The 22,458-nt window shown below is 38.0% G+C and overlaps 1 protein-coding gene and 1 long non-coding RNA gene across 2 annotated transcripts in view; one reads left to right on the top strand and one right to left on the bottom strand.

Moving 5' to 3' along the window:
- The window catches only part of LOC5564720 (protein yellow), a 74,757-nt gene that overhangs the window by 40,320 nt on the left and 11,979 nt on the right, over positions 1-22,458 (top strand). The window contains exon 2 of the mRNA XM_021848675.1: positions 5,956-6,807. Coding sequence (XP_021704367.1) covers positions 6,309-6,807 — 499 coding nt within the window. The 5' untranslated portion in view covers positions 5,956-6,308. The remainder of the gene's footprint in view (positions 1-5,955; positions 6,808-22,458) is intronic.
- LOC110677679 lies at positions 13,875-15,186 on the bottom strand. The gene is made up of 2 exons (XR_002501125.1): positions 14,628-15,186; positions 13,875-14,563 (listed from the first exon to the last, which is right to left on the bottom strand). It is a non-coding gene; the product is annotated as an uncharacterized LOC110677679 (long non-coding RNA).

Here is a 22,458-nt window from a genome sequence, read left to right as displayed (position 1 = left end):
AGGTGGCTATGATGTGCTTAGTGGCTACCACCCAGCTATGCTGCAGAAATACTAAGCAGTATTGCAAATCTATTTCAAATAGCTAAAACACCAACTTTCTCAATTTTAATCATCATACAACCTTCTACAATATTGTTCGCTATTGTATCAAGTAATGTTTTTGACATTCTGAGTTCAATTGAACGCAATCAACAATTATCGTGACCCAATCAGGAGAGGATATTCTATTTCCCATATGTTTGAGCCGAAAATCCCATATTAACTTCAATTCAATTGCGCCAGCTCATGGAACAACCAAATGAACTGACATGTTCAGGAAGTATTCCTCTAACTCTAAGAAATAATCCAGGGGGTGCCCCGTGCAATTATAAAACTTTATTTTTCTCCCATACTGAGCTAGGCCAGTCTAAGGTCCATCCCCCAGAAAAAATAAATTTCGTAACGGGTGCCCTTTAGCAAACTACCTTGAAGGTGACATATGTGTGGGGCAAGATTTTCAAATGTTCTTTTTTCGTAGCTTATTGCACGAATGTTCTTCTCGAGGATTAATTATCATCAAAAACATATAAGTTTATCATTTCTGTGAATATTAGCTGTTTATTCTAGTGAAACAATAGGAAAAATCTCGTGTTTGTACCCACTTTTGCCATACTTTATACTAAAGCCATAATTGGTACTACTACTCTACTTTGCAATTGGATTCCATGGACAAATTCAAGTTCAACTGGCGAAAAAGATTCATGTCAATTTGGTGAGAATCGAGCTCTTGACTCCCAATCAATTAGCGTTACCGCTACGCCACTAAAGGATACATGAACAGAGAAGTTTATCTGTATTCGATTTCAACTCACTGGATTCTCTCGTGGCGCAGCGGTAACGCACCTAGTCTAATTCATAGGGAGTCGTAAGTCCGATAATGAACAAAAAACGTGTAACTTTTTCACAAACTTCACTTTAGTTTGTCCACTTAATCCAGTTGCAAAGTATTAAGGGTATCCCAGAAAAACTTCATCATACATGGGAAAATTCACTCACTCACCAGAACGTTGCCGATAAAATTGCACAATATTTGCTGCCACCGAATGCTGAGTGACAGTCGAATCAAACTAGGATGAACGCTTTTCTCAAGATTCATAACCGAATGCGGAAAAGCGAAAATCGGGACAAACACGAATAGAAGTGATAGGAACTCTTCTTACAAGGCACGAACGAACGCGTTCGGCATTCAGTAAACGAATGCATTCGGCTGAATGAGCAGATTCCCTCTCACTGAATCATTCGCTGGAATGTATTGTCAATAAGTGAACGTTCATCAGCACTCAAAACCAAATGCCATTCGGGCGCTATTAGAATATAAACAATTATTCGGTATTTGTATTGACTACCATCGGCACTCATCCTAAATCCAGTGAGTGCCAGTGAGTGACAGAAACGGAATAATAGAGCGAGTGTTTTCCAAGCTTAACTCCCATTTCAAGATTAGTGCAGATAGAAAACTGATTTTCACACATTTGATTATTTTACCCAACTAGGGTCGATTGCTCATTTCAAATGAAATATTTTACTATCAATATGTAGATGATGTAGCATTAGGGCGATTCAAATTTTTAAAATGTTTGAAAATTCAATCTCCCATATGCTCCTTACTATCCTTACCATAAAAATAGTGTTCTGTGAAATTTCCAGCTTTCTAGGCGGTCTTTCATAGGTGGCCCGAGGACACCTTATATGGAAATTACTATGGAGTAATTTTGAGAAATGTTCCAAATACGCTTATCATCCCTTATTAAAAATTCATTCCTCAAATCTTAATGAAGGATGTTTGTACATGTTTGCAGGGTTATAATTCCATATTTAGTTAAATAATAGTAAACAAGCTCATGAATATCTCTTCTGCTATCCGTTGGATTGAATTTTTCTCTTCAGCCAATTTCTTTATTTTTAGATTGTAGCATTTCTTAGAAGCATCTTATATCAGTTTAGCACAAATCGAATTATTTCTGAGCGATTTTGTTTAAAAAAACTTGTGGTTCCGAAAATGCGTAGAACTAAATTCTGGAAAAGTATATTTGTCCGTGCTGATATGATACTTAATCATCCCATCACTTATTTAAATACGAACTTCAAACTAAAGTGTTTAAATGTAAATAGAGATTGGAAATTCAATTCCAGCAGTGGTTGATTTGGTAAAAATAATAAAAAACGAATCGTAATACATACGTTAAAATAAATATCAAAAACTCATGTGGCCTATTTAAAAGAGTAGAGATTTGGCTTAGGTAAAATTGAAATATGTTATTTTCATTTCTGAAAAGATATAATTTCAGGTCATGTCATGGGTCTGCGTGATCTGTTCCGATTTGAATTCGAAACTCGTAATCATCTAAGTTATTGGGTAACCAAATGGATCGATAGCTTAGTTGGTGAAGCACAAGAGTCGTGGGATCGAATCCCACCTGAGCACGTGGATTTTTTCGTCATAGTTTTTCAAATAATTTATCCACCATTACCACGCGTAATAAGTTAATTAAATTACAACAAAAAAACGAAGTAAAAGAAAAAATAAATCAAAATAAAAAATGGCCATTTTCTGTAGAATCGAATTCAAGTTTTGGATTTTTTTTTTCAGTGTAGGCCAGAAATGAAAAATTGTTTACATGAAATTCGCTGTAAATCAAAGTAAAACGATAAAATCAAATTGACTCGCTTATTTTGCTTCATTGAATTGATAATGAGATAGTTTGTCTTTTTTATATTTTTGGACCAAGCCCCAAAAAACCCTTTTATTTGTATTATGTGTGTGGATTAGTGGTCTCCCAGCTTAGAAGATATTAAGATATTCTTTCGAGGACCGACACTCCCCATATATTTATGATCTCCATTTTGTTTTAGTCAAGTTATCAAGTTCATACAAATCTGTTAAGTTGTCTTCAAAAAATCCCCATTAAATTTTTAAAACATTTTCAAGATCCTAATACTGCAAGAGTGATACCCAAAAATATAATTGCTCATCACTAGAAAACGATTGCACCAATTTGCCCCATCTTTTTCATAACAAACTCTCGTTAAAAGGTTATTCTGGAAAGCGATTTATCAAATATGTGAAAAAAATCTGTAGTCTAAGATATTTACGTGGGCTATGCGCCAGTCCTCCAAGGAATTTCGAACTTTTATTTTATTTACTTGGTGTTACATGAATTAATTTGATAAAACCTCGTTAACGATGTTACGCCAATTTACTCGGTCCATGGCTGTGTCTCTCCAACTCCGATTTTGGCCCACGTTCTTCAGATATTGTTGCACTTGATCAAGCCACCTCGCTCACTGTGCTCCCCGCCTTCTTGTGCCAACAGGAACTTCGAACTACACTTGTGAGAAAATTTATGCAAAAATATCACTGTTCAGATTGTTTTTTGTGATAAAAAATTGATGCTGACGGTAGAGAGGCTAATAAACTACGACTCTATATGTTTTATCAAATTACGAAAAATATTGAAAGATTAAAAAATGAAAAAAATATATATAAACAATCAATCATTTTTGCAGCCTTAAGCTATACCCCAGTGTAATATCCATATAATTAAGTTTTGTTACTTGTATAACTACCTTACCTAACACAGATTTCCATTTAACGTTGATTTAATCATGTAACACATTTATTTCATGTCTTGATAATAACCTAAAATTATAATGATAAAATTACAGTTCAGTTGCATTTTGACATGAGAAAACATCGGAAATTGACTCAGACTCAGACTTTGACTCAGAAGGCAATGTTTTCACAAAGAGTTGTATAATAAAATAACTACAGTCGATTTTTCACATCTCGATATCAAAAGGACCATCGCACGCTATGTCTGAACCAGATGATTATAAAAATCGAATGTACATCGGATTTTTTCTCGCTACAGTTCAGTATTTGGGTTATATTTTCATAATCGGATGGTTTTAAAATATTCTATCGGTGCAATTTTTTCCATACATTTTGTATGGGTGGATATGCTCCGAAAACGTTATTCTCAAAGGATTTAGTATGAAAAATGGCTAAAAAGTGGAAAAAACAAAATTTCACCGATGGAATATTTTAAAGCTTTCTGATTATGAAAAAATAACCCAAATACTGATTTCTAGCGAGAAAAAATCCGATGTACATTCGATTTTTATATTCGTCTGGTTCAGACATAGCGTGCATCGAGATAGGGAGAGAACAATAAAAAAACACATTTTCAATGAATACTAGATTGAAAATCACTCCGTTACCAGGAAACTGAAAATAAATCGACGTCATTGCGTCTTAAAACATTTGTTTTGATCCACTAAATTTAGTCTAGCATCCATTGATAATTGGTATATCGACATACAGAGAGAAGATTGGGAATGAAAGTCACATCGAGAAAGGGAGATATTGAAATAAAGAGAATATCGTGATAAAAAGAGTGAAAATGTATGCAGAATGAAGGGACTGGAAAAATCATCGACATAGGGAGAGATATCGAGATGCAGAACATCGAGATGTGAGGAGCCGACTGTACAGTGAAACCTATATTAATCGATGTTCCATATCTCGATATCGACTCAGGTCAATAACCACGGTTCATACAGATTTTAGTTTTTTGTTTTGGGAGGGGGGGAGGTCTAAAGTCTCTAAAAAATCATTACGTGGATTATGGACTGCCCCTGCTTCTGTTAAAATGTAATATTCTGGTTTTGTTGGAATAATTCTTTACTGATTGATAATTATTGACATTCATAGTCTTTAAGTATAACTAGGCTATGTTTGTTCCTTCTTCAGTTACATTTTCCTCAGTATGAAAAAATCTGGGTGATCATATCATTATAAAGAGCCGTATTTTCCGGTGGATTTTTTTATCAGTTACAGGTTGCATTACATCACAATTTTTGAACGAGTGCTAGAGAATATGTAGTTTTCTAATGAATAATGTAAAATTTGCCTGGAATTTTCGTTACTGAAATTGTTTAACGAATACCTACTCAGAGGAACTCTTTTGATAAGAAATACTTAATGTGCTTTTAAGGAAACTATAAAAAATACTAAAGAAATGCATCAAGTAATTTCCTTTGAATAATTTCTTTTTTAATTTTTGAACGAATAATACAGAACATCACGCACTATGTACTGGACGCATTTTTTGAAAAGTCCTTCAACAATATCTAAGGGAATTCTGTCAAGAAGGCTCTGTCAAAAAGTTCGAATAATAATCTGAACATAAAAATATATCGAAAGAAATTGCTGGAGTTAGACAAATACTTTAAAAACTTTTGAGAGTTTTTTTTAGCGAATCTATCGTTTATCCTTCTTGAACAGATTGATTTCGAAAAAACTTGTTGTTTCTGCCAGTAAATTTAGTAACAATCATTTCCGGCAAATTCTTTGCAAAACCCGTTGTAGATTGCTAACAACATCTTTCAATGTCATTTTGTATAGTTTTATTCAAACTTGAACAAATTTGTGTTATCTTATACATAAATAAAAATGGAATGGTGTTTGAATGTCACGAAATGGCTTACGAACGGGTCAACGGATTTGAATGATTCTTTCTCAGTTTTGTTCGTCAGGGGTTCCGACGTGTTCGTGTGTATAAAAATCCCAGGATATTCACCGGGAAAGTTGAACGAGCGCGAACGAAACTGTCATTTTATATGGGACGATCAAAAGCGTTTTTCAACAGCCTACTTGATGGTAAGACGAAGTTTGCCGGGACCACTAGTTTTTAATAAAACAAGCTGAAAATTCAAACAAAATATTTACCATTCGTCACTAATTAATGTAGTGTGATTAAATGTACCATTCCAAAGGGGGTGGAGGGAGGGGGTCGTGGTGTTGTTGCAACGGCTCAACTCCCGCCCCTCTCCATCCACGCTCATGACCCGCACCGAAATGAGTTCGCAATAATTAAATTAACACGTTTTCTTTTTGCTTGTTTCTTCTTACAGAGCACCAGAATCCCCGCCACGACGAATTGTCCCGCTCGCTAAGCCGCTTCTTTCGGGGCATCGTCTGATAATTGAAATCAACTCGACGACTGTGGGGGGCTTTTGAACGGCACAACAGTGAATCCAAAACCGACCTGATTGTTTGTGCTCCACCAGACGAAGCGACAAAACTCCCCGAAGAGGGCTGAAGCAGGAGGCTGAGGGAGGAGAAGGCATCTGACTATACTTCATTTATTAGTCACGTTATGTTAATTGTTGACGGTGCTGAGAAGAGAGGTGTTTGTTTGGACGATTAAGAATCGGGTCATTGTGTGGTTGAAACTCGTGGTGGTGCACTTGAGTGCGCAAAAATCATGGAGAGCATCGTGAAGAGAACGTTGATTGCGCAGTTCTTCGGGTTGCTTATTTTGGCGGCGGTGGCTCAGAATGCGGATCCCGTCCTGTACCCTCCGACCCCCGGAACTCCAACGACCCAAGCCGATCGACAGTTTCGAGTGGTGTACGAGTGGAATATGATGGACTTTGCTTACCCCACCGAAGAGGATCGGGCACGTGCACTCTACAGTGGAGAGTACATCCCGAAAAACGTTCTGATTTCGGACGTTAAGCCGTACGCCAATCGATTGTACGTGACGGTGCCTCGTATGCTGCCCGGTGTTCCGGCAACGCTCGGATATTTTGTTCGTCCGGAGAACAATGGACGCACGGATCCGGAAATAGTGCCTTTCCCATCGTGGGCCATGAACGAGAGGGGAAATTGCTCGGCGTTGCAGTTCGTGCAGGGCATCGCCATCGACAAGTACGGCATCATGTGGGTGGTGGACTCTGGCCGGACGGAAACACTGCAGAGAGGTGAGCATTACGAATAGGTTAAACGGTTGAAGGTGTGCTCATTTCCGCCATCCGGGGTATTTTGCTAATAGAATGGATGCATTCCTGGTACCGGATGGAAGTTTTAAGCTATCGATTGTGTTTGCATTGGAAATAGATGCTCGGCCCTTTTCAATTTCTAAAAGCCAACGTGCAGAAATCAGAGCTTAGGTTGCAGCCCATCTAAATTTTGGAAAGCCTTTCGATCGAAAGTTGATTCCATTAGTGCAGTTTATCATGTATTTCAACTATTAGTAAACTTCCCACTGAATCACTGATGTTGTAGCACACTATTGGCACAGAGTAAGGAAAACAAATTTAATACCGTTTGGGAATATAATGATTATACTGCTTAATTTCTTCTGCTCTAGCTTCAAAATTATAGGAAACACCACAGATAAACAAGCATGATCTCATTCGTATCCATCGATCGTTTGGTCAAATTGGAAATATGGTGTAATTTTTGTTTTCTTTCGGAGATCAATTTAGTATATAAACCTTTCCGAGTCCTAGATCTAGCCCCTAAAAAAAGTCACAAATTAGTACTACGTTTGTGCTGGCCGATTTCAGTTCTGTAAAGCTGAAATCAGGGACAGGGTGCGACTCGTATCTCTTTCGGTGCTACATGTAGGGGTTCCTGGGGTAATATGCACTGCCGGGGCAAAACGCGCCTTGCCAATTTCTCTGAAATAAACAAGTTTTGAGTGAAAAACACAATGCTGATTGATGAAAAGTTGAAAATTGTTGACACCCTGAGAATTTGGTATATTTTAAAAAACTGAACAGGGAGATAGAACATTTTATTCGAAAAGCACGATTCTGATGTAACGTTCCCGATCATTTCACTTGTTGTTTTGAAAGTGATGAATTGAGATTTGTTACTACCTTGAACCATAAAACAGATGATTAGAGACTAGATTAGTTGTTGACGAGACGATTTGGCGAAATAACACAAAGATTTATATTTTCCATGATATTTTCTGTTAGCGCCCGGTTAGGGCAACATGCACTCCGTTGGTCGGGGCAGAATGATCCATTTCTAAATAAACTACAATCATAAAGGATAGGTCATTTGAAGTCTTCACTAACGTATTTATGTACAATTGTATCTTCTTGTAGACGAAAATTATTCAAAACTTGTGTTTTTACGATAAATAAAATTACGTTTAAAACACGATGGTGAATCTTGCCTCATTGTTGTAGTGCATCATGCACCTTTGTTTGGATGCGTCTTGCCTCAATGTTGTGATGCGGTCTGCCCCAAAAAGCGGTACATCGTGCCCCGCATCAATCATAATTCACGCAAAAATAGTGTTTGGAAAAAGTAAAATTTTCCTATAATCCAGTGCAGTTATGATGAAAATTCACTCAACACCATGAGGAGTAAACCCAACCCAATTAGATTCGTGTATGAAAACATTACATACATGATGTTTAGTGTTCATTTTGGCATAACTTCCTGTGGTGCATATTACCGCAGGGCCCCCTTCTTCTGGGAGAAGGAACCTTGAATTCGAAAAAAAGTGCAGGAGTGATTCAACGTTTGCTTCAATAAGGGCGTAAGTGACATGATTGACTTTTTTTTAATGTATTCGAGTCCTCTGAGCAGAATCTCAATAGAGAAACTTCAAAGTAGATTGGAGTACGTTGTACCTTTTATTTCCGCCCTTAATGCTTATCTTAGACAGATACGCGTATTTCGACAACCACTAGCAGTCTTCTTCATGCCAGTTACTCGTATCTACTTCTGGATACGAGTAACTGACACTGAAGAACACTGTAAGTGGTAGTCGAAATACGAAAAATCTGTCTATGATAAGCATTTAGGGCGGAATTAAAAGGAACAAGGTACTCCAATCTACTATTAAGTTTCTCTAACATGATCTATTCATTATATTCATCGGTCTAATCTTCAGTCAATAGAGATGACAAAAAATAGGTTTGTAAGCTGTTTTTCACTTCAGAACGTTTAGTAGCGATGCCATTTTGTGTTTCAACATCTTCCACCTTTATTCAGAGGAGAGATATGGATGAAGTGGAATCGATAATGTTACTTACGCCCTTATTCTAGAACCCTGGCAGTGCTGACTCACCTGTGCGATGGTTTGCGTGGTATCGAATTGTCTCATTGGCCTTTTCATGTGACAGGTCTGTCATTCCATAGAAGAACTGTCAAAGAGCTTTCGATCAGCTGATTTGGAATGTCTTGTTTATAGGTTTATTGTCGCTCTTTGCGTTTCGTACACACGTTGAAAATTCTACTTAAATTGATGCAACTAATATGTGACTATCGAAACTTTTAAACACGATGAATATAATTTATCACCGTATACCTTTTGTTTCTGACTTGTATTTATATATGAAGATCAACAATTTAAAGTTTCTGCAGAACAGACAACTTCAATTGTCTAAGGGCCGATTTCTTCACCTCCACTTGAGCCGTAAACCACGTTTACCCATATAGTTTACCTGGGGTTAAGGCATAAGCGATGGTGGAGAAACCGCTTATAATTTCAAAACATATATAGCTAAAATTTTCCTGGTGTGCACTCTCAGCTGACTTGGAGAGATTCACCTTCGGGATAGTGTTGTACTTTGTACGCTATTGTACTTTGTACAACAGTTGTGATTTATTTGCTATCATTTTGCAACAAAGATATCTATCGACACCAAACCAAAATGTATTCCAAGAATCTTCTTTCTGATGGTACCTCATTTAATTCGGAATTTGATCGCTAGGTGACACTAGTAGGCATGAAAGATTTACTTTTCTTGCTTTAGCTTTGATCACCGTTTACTTAATGGTTTTCAGTTTATTGGTGCTTTTCGGTGATGGTTTAAAACTTCCGTTGATGAATTTTTACGTTTCTTCTTCTTCTTTTTCTTCTTTCTGGCGTTACGTCCCAACTGGGACATAGCCTGCTTCTCAGATTAGTGTTCTTATGAGCACTTCAACAGTTATTAACTGAGAGCTTTCTTTGCCGATTGATATATGTGTATATCGTGTGGCAGGTACGAAGATACTCTATGCCCTGGGAATCGAGAAAATTTCCTTCACGAAAAGATCCTCGACCAGCGGGATTCGAACCCACGACCCTCAGCATGGTCATGCTGAATTGCTGCGCGTTTACCGCTACGGCTATCTGGGCCCTGACCACTTAGAAAAATAGCGTCATCGGCAAAGTAGCTCAGTAGTTCAAGGGCTATCATTATTCGAGCAAAGAAACAGGGTATTTTGCCACCAGGTGGTGCTGGTGAGCATGAAATTTGTGTTTTGTGGATACTGCAGGATCTTGACATTCTAGACAGGCATCTTCGGCAAAGTTGTTCAGAAACTCAGGGACTATCATTATTTCACCAACAACTGAACAACTCTTTCGAAGACGCCACCTCATGATCAGGCTCCTGAGATATTTGCAAAATAAATTCTCTATGCTCACTTGCGCCCAAAAAAAATGAAAATTATGAAAAAACTTTGCTCGAATAATGATAGATTTTGAGTAACCACCTTTCTAAGTGGTCAAATTCCTGAGACATTCGTAAAACCAAGGGTGTTGTACAAAGTACAACGCGCTACTACTCGCGTTACAAAAATTCGCGCGACAGCCGAAAGGTTAAAATAGTAGTGCAACTTAAACCAAAGGTTTCAATTGAATCGTTAATCGGTGTTGGATAATGGATGTGTGTTAGTGAAAAGCGGTACGGAAGTGATGTCATTGATTAGCATGGTTTATTCTGGCTACTGGTGTGACGACACCTACACTTAAAAACTGTCCAAATTACCTCAATTATTGATGGTTATTGCAAATATTGTTTAGAAACAATGTAAAAGTGCTCTCCGTAATCATATTCTCTAGTTAGTGCGTGTGCTTTGCTTTGTCTCGCTTAAAAACTGGTTGTTTCCTGCATCTTGTTTTGAGTTACTTGCAATGAATGGGAAACGCACATAATATTTCGGAGAAGCACGCATGCTTTTTGCACAGCATTCCCTGTCTTTTACTCGATGCTATCTGTTCTAGTTTCCTACGCAAGTTTACCGCAGTAAGCCTATAGTATCGTAGAAAATAAATTAATAAATAGAATAATTTGTTCATTAATTTATTTAACCTTCTTGTGTTAATGAATTTCAAAAACTTCATTATTATGATTATGCTGATAGTGAAATAAAGTTCGCAAATCATTTCAATGAAATAAAAATGATTTTTTTTTGAAAACTCTTCGAAACGAGTCACGTGTTGAAATTTCACTTCCCTTCATGTTAAAATTAATATTTCAAATGTGTCATGCCAAAGAATTAAAAAGTTTAGAATTTGAAAATTATGCGTTAGGTATCTTTTTTTTTTTTATATCTTTATTAACAAGATTTTTAGCCCTGGGCTAGTTCATCTCAGGACCAACGGCTTTACTTCCCTTCCGAAGGAAGTCGTCACTGAAATTTTTTATGACTATTTCGGGGATGGGATTCGATCCCGCGTTAGGTATCTCAATATTATCACCCCATACCCAGACAACCAGAATATACGAATACAGCCATTCCATGAAAACCCGATCTAGTGGGTCGCCGAATTCCGTGAAAATTTGCTATGTTGTTCCTTATCCGAAATAAGGATACACGTGTTTTTGGATTTTTTGATTAGGGTGACCATTTTCGAAATAGAGTGACCAGAAAAATCGCAATTTTGCAAAATTTTTATTTATAATTATAACTTTTGAACCTGTTGACCAATTTTTAATTTTCTTGGACAAAATGAATGCTACAGATTTTGCCTTTAAAAAAAAATATAACATTTCACATAAAATATCTTTTACACGAAAAAACAATAAAAAAAAAACGTTTTTTTCGTGTTTTGAAGGCCTTAGTACAAAAGGGGCTATTGCTGTTCTCATTTTTTTTTCTCTACAGTCCACTTTTTGGATTGCATTTAGGTTGCATAACAACTGTGCAAAATTTCAGCTCGATCGGAGAAATTATATCTTAGCGCCAGCCGTTCAAAGTTGTATGAGGACTACTATGGAAAAACTTACTTATACAAAGAAAAATCGCCAGAGGTCGCCCATTGATCTCTATAAAAATTCTGAACACAGATTTCGATGGGTATTTCTACGATGAACAACATTGCCGAAGACCGCAAAGCAATCCGATGCTTGTGGAAAAAGTTATTAAGTATCGATTATTCGGAAATTTTGCCCAATTTTGTTATTATTGTTGTTCCTTTACGTGTTAATCAACGTCGCTTTGCCAATAGATTTTCATTAAAAAACTTTTTTCACAACTGTCGGATTGTTTCGCGGTCTTCGGCAGTATTCTTCATCGTTAAAATACCTATCAAAGTCTGTGTTTTGAATTTTTATAGAGGTCTATGGGCGACCTCTGGCGATTTTTCTTTGTAAAAGTGACCATACAAACTTTGAACGAATGGCGCTAAAATATAGTTTCTCCGATCGAGCTGAAATTTTGCACAGTTGTTATGGGACCAAAATGAAATCCAAAATGTGGACTGGAGCGAGAATCTAAATTTTGTCCCACACTAATGGATATGGGTTATGAACAGGGCGTTCTCAAAATTTTAACGGTATTGTGAAGGGGATTAGTTGCACCTTCATATAGATCCAATACGATGTGGATACCGGTGGCCAATCCGGATATATGGTCGGAAATGTGTACGCCTCCTATTTCACGAGTGATTCTTGGTAAAATTTTATTATATCTCGAATGTATTTATGGAACGTATATGAATATAGTATGTATAAAGTCTAGAGATCGCACTTTTTGAACCGCATTAATACCCGAGGAGGAAAGAATAACTCGCAATAACTTATGCATACCATATTTTGGTATCATACCCCAATTAGGTATTGTTCAGTTATCAATACTTCATTTTGGTATTATAATGGTGTTTGAAAAAAATGTTTAAAACAATTAAAAATACTTCATTTTGGTATTCGATAGCTATTGAGGACTGCTGGAGGTATTGAACTACTATTGAAAAATTTTACTTTTATATGAAAATCCATCAAGTATTATTTAGGTATTACAATACCTGCTCTAGTTATCAACTTGGTATTTGTAGAATATGCAGAAGTTATTATTTGAGGTTTTTTACCTCTTATGCAGGGCTCATTCATATCTCATCCAGGTTGTAAGTATTGTAAATTATCTGGTATGGAATACCTCAGTTTGGTATTCAGTAGTTATTTTCTTCTGCTCGGGTCACTTGACCATTTGACATGTTCAGATATAGGAGGCCGGAACTGTCATACCGCGATTTTTTTTAATTCCGAATTTCAATACCGGAGCTACTGGGCACAACCTTATATGGTATCTATACGTCCAGAATGATTCAAATTTACCTAATTCAATCTCCTGTAATTTATAGCTAAAACTGACATAGAATGAATTAAACCCGACATTGACTTGACATCGACTCAACTATATTTTGATCACCGACGCGACTCTGACCCGACTTTGAATGGATGTGCACCTCACTTTGGGCCGACATCGGGTACAATTTAACCCGACTTGGACCCGAAATCTAGTAGAAATATCAGGGGGAATCAGCCCACATGTCCCCTTTGTGAACTAATCGGCACTTGGCTTATCTGCACACGATCTTCTAAAGTGGTGACAGACATACTGAGGGGAGAAGATTTAGATGTCTGAATCATAAATGATTGTACAAATGTAACGAAGTGAAATGTACTTACAACCGTTCAGCAGCTTAAGCGCCACTCCCTGGACTAGGGAGACTGCTGACGTGCGTCTAAGTCCGGCTGAGACTCTTATCTGAAGGCGGGTAAAAGTAGTTCAAACACTCTCGTTCACTGTAACCACCCAAACATAAAGCAACAATACTATAGGAAACCCTTTGAACCCAAATGGAAATCAATCATCAAACAAACCGATCAAAAATTCAGAATAAAATCAGAAAATGTTACCATTTGACCAAAGAAATTAGATACTATTAGCCCAAACGGCCGCTTGTATTAATCTCTCTTCTATTTTAGGGGCATACATTTATTGAGGGGCAGATTTCCTAATTCTATCCTACCTTAGCTTCTTCGCTAAACCTGGCTGAGGGTGGTGAACTCCCACGACGCGTCAATCGTTCGGCCGATGTTCCTCGTTGGCGATCGCATAAAACTATTTCCAGCTGGATGATCTGTTCGAAGGTGTCTGGACAGTGGCTCCCAAAACCACGACGGTTAGCTTGTCTAGTGCCCACTCCGTACTCGAAAGATTCAACGGTTGGCCGATGAACGCTGAGATAAGGCCGAATAGCAGAGCCTTCCGTTCGAGCAGATTTTCTTGAGTGTCGGATTGGTGTAAGCGTTGTGCTTGGAATGAACGCACAGGCGGCAACCGAAACGTTGGAATCGAGCACTTAACAGTCACGGAATTTGGGCGTCGAGCACGTGGTTTCTAACGAAGGTTTCACGCTGATCAGCTTAAGCAGTGGTGCTTGAAACTAATTGGAAGCCACAGACACGATTACTGAAGCCACCGATCACACCGACGTCCTACGGTTCGGGCGAGGTAGCACGTGGTATTGTTCTTAGACGTTGAGTCCGCACCAGCACCCCACGTTGAGTAGGGTGTCCTGTTCAACGGGATGTTAAAAGCTAAATATACGCCTAACAAGCGATTTCAAATGCTTACCTAAGCCTGTTTAAACTTGGTCACAGCTAACCGGTTTACTAGGCAACAAAAATGTGCTTCAACGTCAAATTATCTCAAGAGCTAGATATAAGATTATAACACTTTATAGAAGTTGTTGGATAAATCACTTTAACTCACTACTTACATTGCTTCACTCTTCACAATAATATAAGGTTTTGCAAGTGATTTAACAATTTAATAACTTTCCGTTACTATCTAGTAGTACTTAACACGTCTGGCTTTAACTAAGAACTCTGCTCAAATGGCGCATTTGTCCAATTGAATAGGCTATTATACCCATTTGGGTATAGAATTTCTAATACAAGAAAAAGCAATGGAAAACTACTCGGCTGTTTCCCAGGCGTCAAAGAGTTTCCATGCAAATTCAAATAAGCGCATTCGATCACTCCACACAATCCATATTGCTCGAGTACAATCGAATGAACGTTAAATCGGTTGCAATCGTACGCTCGAGTAGTCGCAGTGAACACATGGGTGGAACTCAAAACAAGTGCGCGAAAATTAAGCTATCAGAAGTTCTCCTAGTGTCCGTTAGGTGGCAGCACAAGTTTACCGAAAGCTCACGTTGTGAAATAGTGAATGAAATTTAGGAAACCACTAGGGTGGGACATATTTTTCGTTACATTTCGCCCATTCTAACTTTATAAAAATTATGAAATTTTTTAATTCTAAAAAAAATTTCATAATTTTTATAATATTCTGGTATAAGCCCATAAAATATTAAATATTATAATTATTTTGACGTATTTTTTTTTTTTTGAAAATGCTCTTATTTTGACTTTAGAACATAGCAAAACAGTTAACGGCACAATCCAATCTGGGGTCAATTGCTTAGTTCAGACCAAATCTAACTCTAACTTTTCTGAACTGATTAATGATCAGCGTATCGAACTTATTTATTCACCTACTTACTTCAGATATATCTGAAAATTTATTCTCGTTTTCCGACCAATTAACTCCAAACATATTTGGAAATTATTACTTTATTTATCAAACCGAATTACTTTCGATAATAATCGAAAAAAAATTTGGGGTGGGTAATGTCTATTACATTACCGCGGGGTTGACGTAGAACTACGATGATTAATAATTTGATTTGTCATGTGTATGAATTTGTAAGTGTACTAGTTTTGTGTTGTTATTGATCGGATGAAGTTTTCAAAAGTTAACTCTTTTTGGACTCATTTTGGTAGTCCTGAAAAGAACCATTTGTCGTTCTGTGGTTCCGAGAACCAGTCTTTGGTGTTCCAGGAATAATGCCAGATGAATGAATTTGTTTGTTTGGTCGTTGCTTCCTTGTGTTGCTTGGTTGGGTGATCGGTTTCTGGCTCCAGCTGTAGTTCGCCAAACTCCTCCAGTAGATTAGATGTTTGATAGCTCAGGTGCTTCGATCGTTAGAATCGATAGAATCGGTCCAGTGCTTTGGTCTGTAGCAATATCCATTGCATGAGCATTTAGGCTCTGTACATTGATACTCATCAATATGCAGGCTTGGCCGCTACGATCCAGTATTTCACGCAGTTCGTCTCAAAGCGTCACTAATCGATGATTGCCTAAGCGCTGCAGCTCATTCCTTAAGTCAACCCTCTTGGGTTGCTTGAATTGCTGCCTTTGGCGTGATGGAACTTGAAAAAAGTAGAGTTTGTCAAAAATAGTCCTTGCAATGAAGTAACCCACGACAAACCTACATATACCAATTGCTGATCCTGGCTTTTGTCATAGTCGTACACGACCTCGGGGAAAGTTCCACCTTGCGTCTTATGAACAGTAAAAGCACAGGCACTAACCATCGGGAACTGAATGCGTTTGCATTTGATTATGCCGCACAGTTTGAAAGTAAAATAAAAATTCTCTATACAGGAGTGAAATTGGAATTTTAAAACCAAGAGCCTTACGTTGGCATGAAATATTTTGAACTCTAATAACTGTTTGCTGTTTTAACGAAATTCCTTGAATGGCGCCTCAATTGAAAGACAAAACATCAAAGGGTCATGTCGTTTACTTACTGAATCCCACATACCTGTCCAAATAGTTTAATTACTGTTTTAAAAGAGAACGTTGATTTCAAGCAAATTTATAAATAGGGGTACTAGAGAAAATTTGACGTCATTTGCTTTCCATTCTCCGCTTGGATCGCATCTCAGCAGGCAATAGATCGTCTGGCTCTGACCGGGCGTGCTTCTCAGGCACAGACATCGATAGGACGCCCCCGTTTGTCTTGCTTCGCTCAAATCAAACTGTCGAGCGAGCGAGAGAAGATGCCGTCCGAAGCCAAAGTCATCACCGCTGCCGCCGCCAAGAAGAAGGAGAAGGGGAAGCAGTCCACAGCAAAATTTGCGGTCGAACTGTGAACACGATCGGGCAAGTCATTCTCGCTTTGTGGTTCACCGCTTGTTTGCGTTCACCCAGCCATCGTCATCGCCGCCATTATCAGATTTCGACTTAAGCCCGGTGATCCACTACCTGTTACTGTTGTGCGCCATCCACGCCACGAAACTTTCGGTTCGTCGTATAAGCAAATAACTTGCTCAAATTTATACATTTGAGTTGAGGATTCCCCGTTTGACCATGGCAATCAACTGATAACATCCCGCAGTGTTATTTATCTGTAAGAGCATCAAAGCTAACAAAGCCATATGCCCTTTTCAGGGCCATCAAATTAGTGGAAAAGAGTAAAAAGAGAAATATTTCCGACTTTATATATGACTTCTAATATTCCTAAATCAATTTCACAGCTTCATACAAAATTTCATTTGTCATGAATAATTTATGACTAAACATTTTGAGACTGTAATCGCGGACGCTGCTGCAGTGCCGTCGGGGTGAGTGCTCAACATTCCACATAAATAGAGTGTAAAATAAAAGTGGCATTTCCAACAGCGTCTTTGATGTTCCATATTTTAAGGGAACACTTTGATTAGGAAAATTATCACATGCAACAAAATTGCGACATATTTAGAATGCTTTTGAAAAGACATTCTCATTGAACAATTGTAATAATTTTGGCACCCATGGATCAGAAATTTACCTTCATAATAAAGAAAACTATTGATTATAAATAGCTCGTATTGAATATTTAGTTAATTTCAACCCTTCCAGCAATTCATGTTCGACCAATTTCTCACGCATTAGCATTCTCCGCAATTTTCAAGTAATTCCAACACATTATTGGCACATACCCATTTCCCAGATTGGTCGATCAGAAAGCGAAGAGCACAAAAGGGAGGAGCATCATCTGCTATTCTGAGGTTATAAAACATGCTTCCTTCGTCGGATTCAGTTTCATTCCATTTCCGCTTTCGAGCTGGTAAGAGCTCCTCCGAACTTGCTCAGCGAGAAGTACCTCGCTGCTAGAAATCTGCTGAGCTATTAATTTTCAAGCTGCCAATCCAGCATCTGGTTTGTGAAATCGCTCAAGATTTCTAGGTTGACCGATCCGCGCTTCTAAATTTCGACTCGTGGTAAACTCGTGGTCACAGCATCCAAGCTCAATCGGCCCTTTTTAGGGCCAACATACGTTCATAAAAGGGTTTATTGGACGATATTTACTGATTTATCTATAATGATCTAAATATCGCAATATACTACAATTTGGTTCACATAATTTACCCCACATTATTACATGAATTTGAGAATTTACCGCTGCAGCACCGTCGGACCGTAATAACATCATACTACTCAGCATTGTATGGTATTTCTAACAGCATCGTTGATTTATCATATAATGGGGGAACACTTCCTAAATTCTCGAGTATGGAAATTGAAAAATGTATTAAAATTGTGACAGATTTTAAATACTGTTCAATAAACTGTTTCCTGACCAATTGTAATGAGCAACTATTGATCTGAAATTTTTCTACAGGTTAGTCTATTGCAAATGTCATAGTATATATCAGAACACATTGATCAGAAATATTTAAAATTTGCACGAAACCAAAACATGCATGATTTTAATTTATTGTAAGCTGTTAAAATAATGTTGATATTTTTACTGTCCATGCGAACGCACATGTGAATTTTCCAAGATACGTAAATCCCTAACCAAGACATCAACTTCATGTATCTTATCCTAGATTGGTCAATCAGAAGAAGGCGAAGAATACGAAAGGGAGGAGCATCAACTGCAATTCAAATTATGTAAAACATACTTCGACAGATTCGGTTCATTTAAGGGACGAATGACCTTCGGATTAAAATCCCTCTGTAACAACAACAGGATTCGGTTCATTTCATTTACACTTTCGAGCTAGTAAGAACTTCTCGTGATAAACACAGAGTAGCTAGTAATATTTCTTAATGTGCTTACCACATACTTGCTATAATCTCTTAATTCATCTCGTAGCATCATACAATATCTGATTTATCACGAATAATCGACAATACGACAATTTGAGGATGGTCCGAGAACGCTGCTGCAGTGCCGTCGGGATGCAATAACAGCATAATGCTCATCTTGTACATCCCTTGCCAAGACATCAATTTCATATAGCCTATTTCTCAGATTAACGCAATAGACAACATGTAGAAAAATCAATTCAGATCAATAGTTGCTCATTACAATTGGCCAAGAAACAGTTTATTGAACAGTATTGAAAATCTGTCGCAATTTTAATACATTTTCCAATTTCCGTACTCGAGAATTTTGGAAGCGGGGGCCATGACTGGTCCTGGCTGGAAATTTTCGTGGGGAGAAACTCAACCCTTTGCTGCAGGAATTTCATTAACAACTCTTTGGTAAAGCATAAATTTCCCGAGGAAAATTCTGCTAAAAGTGAACTTTTTCAAAACAACTCTTTTTGATTGGAATATTTATCAACAACTCTTTGTCAAGTAAAATCATCCTAAATAACTCTTTGCTCCATCGCCAAACCAAACCATTTCATTGAATTCATCAAGTACAAGAATATGAATGGTAAGGAGAGGCAGATGGTGTATATTTTGCTGGCGTTACTTTCCAACAGGTCGCCGGTTGGCGCTGACTACTAATCCGTCCACTGAATGATTTTCAGTTGTTGCTTTCGCTCTCTGGTTCCGTTCGCTACTCGCACACTGCTGTGGCTTTCACGCGCTCTTCTTTGCTGCTCCGCTGCTTGATCCGTTCGTTATGCCGTTCGATTTGTGAATGAGCTGGGAGCAGAACAAACAGTGGTTTTATTTGCTCGAGCTCCGTTCATCGATGGCGAGTGGTGGGGTTCTCGCTTGGTTGTTTCGTCACTCCGTTCGCTACTCGCACGCGATTGGTTATTGCTTTCGCGCTATTTTCGTTGATGGTGTGATTCTTCGCTGAGAAAAAAAAACTGCAACTCTTTTGATTTTTCATGCAAAATGACCAAGTTTGATGAACTATATCTCAGTTATTTATGGACCGATTTGTATGAAATTTTCACAGAATATCAGACATAACTTAAATTTTAACATATATTATTGAGTGATTTTTCCAATCACACGTTGAAAAACAGTAACGGTTTGACTAAAGTGAATTTTTTGACGATTTTTTATGATTGACATAACTAAACATATTGAAGGAATAGCTTCATGGTATCTTCAGAAAAGTTGTAGATTTTGACGAGATGAATAAGTTTGCTGAAGACAGTTTTTGTGTAAGGCTATCAGATTTTAAGATAAAAAGTTTTGAATTTTTCGTCGAAAATTACAGTTCAGTCAAACCGTTATTACTTATAAACTTGTGATTGGGAAAATTATTCAAAAATATATGTTAAAACTCAAGTTACATCTGATGTTCTGTGAAAGTTTCATTCGAAAATATTTCCATAAATAACTGAGATCTAACTTACCAAAGTTGGTCATTTTGTATGGAAAATTGAAAAAGTTTCAAATGCATGTGAATAAGTTGGAACCTTCCTTAGCCGAGTGGTTAGAGTCCGCGGCTACAAAGCAAAGCCATGCTGAAGGTGTCTGGGTTCGATTCCCGGTTGGTTCAGGATCTTTTCGTAATGGACATTTTCTTGACTTCCCTGGGCATAGAGTATAATCGTACCTGCCACACGATATACGAATGCAAAAATGGAAACTTTGGCAAAGAAAGCTCTCAGTTAATAACTGTGGAAGTGTTATAAGAACACTTAGCTGAGAAGCAGGATCTATCCCAGTGAGGACGTTAATGCCAAGAAGAAGAAGAAGAAGAAGTGAATAAGTTCTCAGTTTATTCGACAAACCAGCTAAATATTTCATGGGTGCACAACAGCAACAGGGTAGCGAATCACAGGGATTTAGTTGAAATCTGGAAACGTAGCTCAATTTTGAAATCTTGAGCGATTTCACAAACCAGCTTCTGGATTAACAGCTCAGCAGACTTCTAGCAGCGAGGTACTTCTCGCTAAGCAAGAGCTCTTACCAGCTCGAAAGCGGAAATGGAATGAAACTGAATCCAACGAAGGCAGCATGTTTTATAACCTTGGAATAGCAGATGATGCTCTTCCCTTTTGTACTCTTCGCTTTCTGATCGACCAATCTGGGAAGTTGGTATGTGCTAATAATGTGTTGGGCTTGGAATTACTTGAAAATTGTGGAGAATGCTAATACGTGAGAAATTGGTCAAACATGAATTGTTGGAATGATTGGCATTCCCTAAATATTCAATACGAGCTATTGATAATTAATAGTTTTCTTTATTATGACGGTAAATTTCTGATCCATGGGTGCCAAAATTATTACAAATTGTTCAATGAGAATGTCTTTTCAAAAGCATTCTAAATATGTCGCAATTTTGTTACATGGGATAATTTTCCTAATCAAAGTGTTCCCATAAAATATGGAACATAAAAGGCGCTGTTGGAAAAGCCACTCTATTTTAAAATCGTTGTGAAATGTTGAGCACTCACCCCGACGGCACTGCAGCAGTGTCCGCGAGTACAATCTAAAATTATTGAGTCATAAATTATTCATGACAAATGAAATTTTGTATGAAGCCGTGAAATTGATTTAGGAATATTAGAAGTTATAAATAAAGTCGGAAATATTTCTCTTTTAACTCTTTTCCACAAATTTGATGGCTCTGAAAAGAACCGATGGCTTTGTTAGTTTCGATGTTGTTACGGATAAATAACACTGCTCGGACCAGCAAAACTCAGGGGGCTTCTGGTATTTGCTCCTAACTGGATTGCTTCTTGACCACCAATGATGATTTCATCACGAGTCGAAATTTTGAAGCGCGGGTCAACAGCTCCTCGGCCGATGAAATTTGCGGCGGCGATGACGATGGCTGGGTGAACGCAAACAAGCGGTGAACCACAAAGCGAGAATGACTCGCCCGACCGTGCTCACAGTTCAACCGCAAATTCACCTGTGGACTGCTTCCTCTTCTTCTTCTTGGCGGCGGCAGCGGTGATGGCTTTAGCTTCGGACGGCATCTTCTCTCACTCGCTCGACAGTTTGATTTGAGCGAAGCAAGATAAACGGGGGCGTCCTTCGCTATCGATGTCTGTGCCTGAGAAGCACGCCCGGTCAGAGCAAGCCGATCTGTCGCCTGCTGTGATGCGAGCCAATCGGAGAGTGAAAAGCAAATGACGTCAAATTTTCTCTAGCCACCCCTATTTATAGATTTGCTTGAAATCAACGTTCTATTTTAAAACAGTTATTAAACTATTTGGACAGGTATGTGGGATTCAGTAAGTAAACGACATGAAGCTTTGATGTCTTATCTTTCGATTGAGGTGCTAATCAAGAAATTTCGTTAAGCCAGCGAGAAGTTATAAACGTTTAAAATATTTCATGCCAGCGTAACGCTCTTGGTTTTGAAATTCCAATTTCACTCCAGTATAGAGAAGAAAGACGTACTTCTACGTCAAAAAATAGCTCGTTACTTTCAACGAGATTTTTCTTGCCTACCCTAATCTACACCACTTTAGAGCGAAAGCTTTCATTCGAATTCAAAATATCGCCTGCACCTACTTTTCGAACATTGACTCTGAATAGAACTGTCAAACTGAACTCAA

Source organism: Aedes aegypti, chromosome 3 (genome assembly GCF_002204515.2).
Source record: "Aedes aegypti strain LVP_AGWG chromosome 3, AaegL5.0 Primary Assembly, whole genome shotgun sequence".
NCBI classification, from domain to species: Eukaryota; Metazoa; Arthropoda; class Insecta; order Diptera; family Culicidae; genus Aedes; species Aedes aegypti.
This window is presented reverse-complemented; position numbering and strand designations above follow the sequence as displayed.